Here is a 5,769-nt window from a genome sequence, read left to right on the forward strand (position 1 = left end):
CGCATATCTGATGATAGGCCAACAAGAAAGCGATGTCTTATCTGATAAATGACCAACAAGATATTTGTGTGGAATTTGCTATTTGAGAAAGATATATAGAAAAACAACGATGTCCCACCTGGACATTTATGGCATATTCATTAAATTAAGTAAAGTTGAAACAATGAAACCTCGACGTTAAAACGTCAAAAATACGATGGCGATAGTCAAAAATACGATGGGGTAGTCAAAAGTACGATGGCGATAGTCAAAAATACGATGGCGATTGTCAAAAGAGTACGACGGTAAAAAAGAACAAAGAAACAACACTGGTTAAAGGTCGAAAGTACATCATACTTTCAATGAAGATGTGTTGTCTTTTCGCCTTTGTTGTTTCAATTTTTCCCGATCGTTGTTTCAACGTTTTATGTGCAGCGATGTCCCGGCCAAGACATGGATAAAACTCCTGTACATAACGGTTTTAATATGTAATTCAATGTTATTAATGATCGACTGTACGACATATTTGTCCTATGGGTTTCGATCAAAATATTTACAGAACGTATCAACGAGATGTATGAAGATGAGAAAACGTATTTTTTCTAATTCTTATTGCTAATGAATAAGTACAAAATGCACATGATATAAGCAGGTGAATGAATGAAGATTTTAATGTAATATCTGGAATAATTCTTTATTATACAAAACACAAAATGCATTATCTCACTGTGTATGAATAAAACAGTTTCTCTTTAACTATAAAACTACACATCTCACTTAGTTTTATTCTTAACACTCTTGCAACACCATGGTAATCGATCCTCTGTTTAATAATTGGATTTAATTTTTTCTTTTAATTTGGACACTTCCTCTCTGAACTAATATTAACTTATATCAACTGATATTCAGTTTTTCAATTTGGACATATGTCTTCTGAAGGTCCGAAACGCTCCAATGCTATTCTCTCTAACACTTTTCGATGCGTTTTGCCACTTCTTGTTTCAGGAAACTTCTCAAAGAACATGTAAAATTTAGGAAGAACGGTGAAAAGCCCTGGTTTATCTGCATGATATTCACGGCAATACGTTTGGACATCTGTTTCGGTTACTGTAAATCCTGGTTTACTTTTCACGCATGCGCACAAAACCTGATAAAATACATCGTCTGGAACTGGTACTATGACAACTAAATCGATACCAGGAAATGTTTTCATTACGTTTTCAAGGATTTCAGGAGCTACATTAAAGCCACCGGATATAATCATGTTTGATTTCCGACCCTCTGCAAAGAATTGACCATGTTCCGTCATCCGACCTATATCATCTGTTTTATACCATCCGTCTGGGGTTTTAACCGCTTTTGTTTTTTCAGGATCATTAAAGTATTCTTTAAACATAATTTCCGATCGAACATATATTTCTCCTCTATGATTGACGGGAACAATTTCACCATTTTCGTCAACGATTTTCACTTCCAATCCAGGGTAATTCACCGCCTTTCCACATCCAAATTCAACGAAATCATCTGGATCCGTAATTTGCGCTTTAGTCACACCAGAAGATTCTGTTCCACCATAAAAGCACAGTAGATAGTTGCAAACTTTACCAACACAAGCAGCAAGTTGACTCGTAAGAGGTTGTCCTCCGGTCAAAATAGCTTCCACAGGCCAGTCGTCGGGTAAATTGTCCTGAAAAAGTAAATGGAATAAAACTGAGAATGTTTGCCCATTGATATCAAATTCCATCTGTATATGTATCATGTTAAATTAACTACATCTAACTGGTTTGGTTTAAGGCGTAAACATTTCTGAAATTGATGATTGAACCGATTAAATAATATGTTTGATTGTCACTGAAAACTTCTACGCAAGATTCTTTACCTACACATTTATAAGGTTAGATATTTGTCGTTATTGTTTCAATTGTTTCAATTAATATGAAGCTGCAGTGATAATTCTGGATCAATAATTACAATCAAATGAAATAAGATTAGCAACTTATAAAATATCAATGTGTTGTTTTACCTGTCTTTTAATTAGCTCGTGCATCAAAGGGGGTAGAGCAAATACCATGGAACATCTTTCTCTTTCTATAACTTCAATCATAAATGAAAGCCTGTCCTTTGGCGGATCACTAAACTCGGAAAATGTCACCCTTGTCTGACCGGTCAGAACGGAAAATGGATAACCTCCACCCCAGTTAAACGGACGGTCATTAAACTGTATGTACTTGTCTTCTATCAACTCAAAAATATGTGATTCTGCTAACTTCATTTGGCTGAGATGCTCGTACGCCACAAGTTTAGGTACTCCAGTACTTCCCGAGGTTTGAAATAGTCCGGAAAATTCATTAGGATCTATCTCGGGAAGTTCTACGTCAGGATGATCTTCCTCTAGAAGGTCTCTGAAGTCCTTGACGCTGGAGGCATCTGGCTCTCTGTCGAACGCAACACCTAACAAATGTCTTAAGTAAGGCATTTTCTTACTACGAACTTTACCGTCAGCTCTATATTCGTCAAGAAGCCTACGAAGAATGTTCCAGTTAATGCTTTCTAATCCAGGATCTAGAACTAGCAGCGAACATTTCTCCAGCTTTTCCATCATTGCGATCAGGTCGTTTCCATCTGTATACGTAAACGTTATACTAGCAGGGATTGCTCCAGCCATCATTGCTCCGAATGTAGCAAACAGCCATTCTGGACAGCATCGCAAATTGATAGCGATGATTTCCTGTTCCCGAATTCCCAAATTAATAAGAGATTTTGCTACTTTGTAAGACTTTTGGTAAAGCTCCGACCACGTGACAACATCGCGACCTCCGTCCGTGGACACAAAAATAATAGATTCGCCATCTCCCTTTGTCTCTGAGAAGTACTTTAATACTTTTGGGATCGTATTGTGTTTTAATTCAAATGGAGGACGGTCAATTTTAACATAACTCTTCGTAAACATTTCCTCCATTTTACTTTTCACATGAAGTCACTCTTTGAAACTATTTATATGTCCTCAAATGAACATACAGAATTAACACACATTTCAATGACCGACAATGTAAATCTGATATTCATACTCATGTCAAGAGAGATAACAGCAAAGGAATAAATCTACATAACAAGTTCCAGTTTTAGAACTCCTTTATCTGTCTACTTTGTTTGGTATATTTGCATGTATAATGTATGCTTATTTCTATCGACTGGTTTAAAGATAAAATACTTCGCGGAGTTGTTTTATACAATTATATGAAAATGAGATCTATAATGTAGTTTAATATCAGGCTTGGCTGATGAACGGTAATGAAAACAACAACACCCAATCCATCCCCTATTCTTCACTAACGTTGAAAGGGTTGAATTATTGCAAAGATATGTTCATGATCAAATCGTAGACTGAAATCTAATATTCAACAATTTTCAGTTTGTAAATCGCCATTTAGTGTAAACGCGGGTGTACAATCGTAGATTAAAGTCCCAAAACATTCGGGTTGTAGATCACACTTCAATGTAATTCAAGGTCTTGAAATCAACTTTTGAAAATAATAGGTTGACAATGAACATTCAATGTAGATCCAGGTCCAAAATCAACACTCAAAATTGCCTAGGTCGTAGATCGAAATCCAGTAAAGTCTTAAATGGCATTTTATCATGTTAACGTATTTTTAACTTTGAATTATTTTGAAGTATTTCAATCAAAAAGGCCTTACATCTAAATCGAAAATGTCCTGATCGCAGATCAACGTTCAAAAATGTTCAAGTCGTAGACGACATACAACGTAGATCCAGGTCTGCAATTGTGGATCAATATTCTAAAATGTTCAGGTCGTTGATCAACATTTAGTATAGACCAAGATATTGAAATAGTATGTCAACGATCCAAAATAATCAGGTCGTACATCAAACTTCGATTTATGTACTGACGTGAAATGCGCCCAATTGTGGCATTCAGTTTGTTGTCCAAACGGGGCGATCTTTGAAAATTCGTTTCCGCGAACATTCGTACAAAATACGTAGTCGGAACAAGTTTACTACCTTTTTATACCAACACTTTCGTAAATCTGGCCATACTTTTGATCATGTAACAATTCAGCCAGTAGAACAACTCGTATATGATATAAATTCCACTCTAGTTCTAAAATTAAAGCCATACATTTAGCAGAATTCAAATGGAGAAAAAAAAAATACAGTCACCTTTTCCGTTTGTCTTAAATGATAAAATATATCAAGAAGGTAATATCTCATATTCTCCGTCCATAATCTGACCATCACAGACATTTCCTTAAGATATGTTGTATTGACTTCATCGATGTACGTAGTATATTTCAGGATAAACGTGTCATTGATCCTGTGCCTAAATATTTCAGAAACTCTGAAGCTCTAATTATCTGTTATAAATAAAAAAAAAAACACCTGTAAGAAATATTATATTCAATTACAATAAAATTGTTTGTGACCTAAATATACATACAAATACTCCGACTCCCTGTGAATGCAAAATCTCAAAATATTGCTATTCAGATGCAGGTCATGTCATCACTGGTAATTTTGATATTACCAAAGACAAACGTATTCGTAATTTATTTTTCAATGGGCCTAAATACAGAATTCATTCAAATACTGACTTTGATGCATGTTGTGGTCAAATTGCAGAATCCATCGAAATTTTTTGTGTTAAATGGTGCCGACATGAAAATGCTGATCCAAATGCATTATCGTCTTGGAAACGTAATATTTTTAATATTGTCGATTCCCGTATAAAATTCTATAAAACAAATAAGCAATAGATTTCAAAGGAAAAAGTTCAGTTCAATCAAAGTTATCCTTTATTCTATAAAATTGATTTTTCGCTGCCCATTCACTAAATGTTCTAATACATTTGATGTATAGTATAGATTCTGTGGGATATTTAAACCAAATGACATCAAGCAGTCAACACTGAAATAAATTATTAAAGGCGTACTAGACCCTGATTTCATATTTTAAAACATTATCAAATACTATTATATATAGTTTATGTAAAGCATAGAATTAACAGCTTTGTGTGCATTAACAGTGCTATGCATTAGGTAAAAAAAGTAAACGCTGTATACATATATGGCAGAAAACAGTATATCATTGTATGTACTACCACTAAAAACTGGCAGTTTTTTTATTGACTCAACTGTTACTGCATGACATTTGATTATAAACGTAGCTCAACATACACAATTTATATATTTAGTAAAGTTAAATATATTTGATGGGGATTTTCTACAGTAGAAGTAAATATCTAAAGTATTTTAGTGAAAAATAGCTATTTGATATCTTTAACCATTTTCAAATGATTAACCCGTAAGTCAATTTCATGCAAATTTTATATATGCCTAAACACGTATGTTTTATTCAAATATGAATTATGTTTACGTGCTCTGTAATATAATTTTATGATTGAAAGGTTGACTACTGCGTTTAGTTTATACAGAATTTATTTTAGGTCGAATGTGAAACAGCTTATATTAATCACTCTCGACACCTCATTCCTGATGGAATCCATCGCCACGAGGGTATGAGAGAAGAGGCAAGTTTCCCTTTTAATGCTGAGCGCCAAGCAAGGGAGGTACTGGTACTATTTTTCACGTCTATGACGCGGCCGGGGATCGAACCCACGACCTCCCGCACTCGAAGTGGACGCTCTACCATTAGACTATCGTTTGTGAAAGTAAAAATCAAACTCTCAGGCCTGGTTATCCGCACTCAGTCTCTAAATTCAACTTGTGGAACGGGACAGTGTAAATAAAACATTAAAGGGACCAATTTCGT

At 34.8% G+C, this 5,769-nt stretch overlaps 1 protein-coding gene across 1 annotated transcript; it reads right to left on the bottom strand.

The window, feature by feature from the left end:
* Positions 1–659: 659 nt before the first annotated feature.
* On the bottom strand, positions 660–3,066 carry LOC123539378 (3-[(3aS,4S,7aS)-7a-methyl-1,5-dioxo-octahydro-1H-inden-4-yl]propanoyl:CoA ligase-like). The gene is made up of 2 exons (XM_045323942.2): positions 2,003–3,066; positions 660–1,666 (listed from the first exon to the last, which is right to left on the bottom strand). The coding sequence occupies exons 1-2, from the start codon at positions 2,936–2,938 to the stop codon at positions 893–895; spliced, it is 1,710 nt and encodes a 569-aa protein (XP_045179877.2). The 5' UTR covers positions 2,939–3,066; the 3' UTR covers positions 660–892.
* Positions 3,067–5,769: the final 2,703 nt, after the last annotated feature.

This window comes from Mercenaria mercenaria, chromosome 18 (assembly GCF_021730395.1).
Source record: "Mercenaria mercenaria strain notata chromosome 18, MADL_Memer_1, whole genome shotgun sequence".
NCBI classification, from domain to species: domain Eukaryota; kingdom Metazoa; phylum Mollusca; class Bivalvia; order Venerida; family Veneridae; genus Mercenaria; species Mercenaria mercenaria.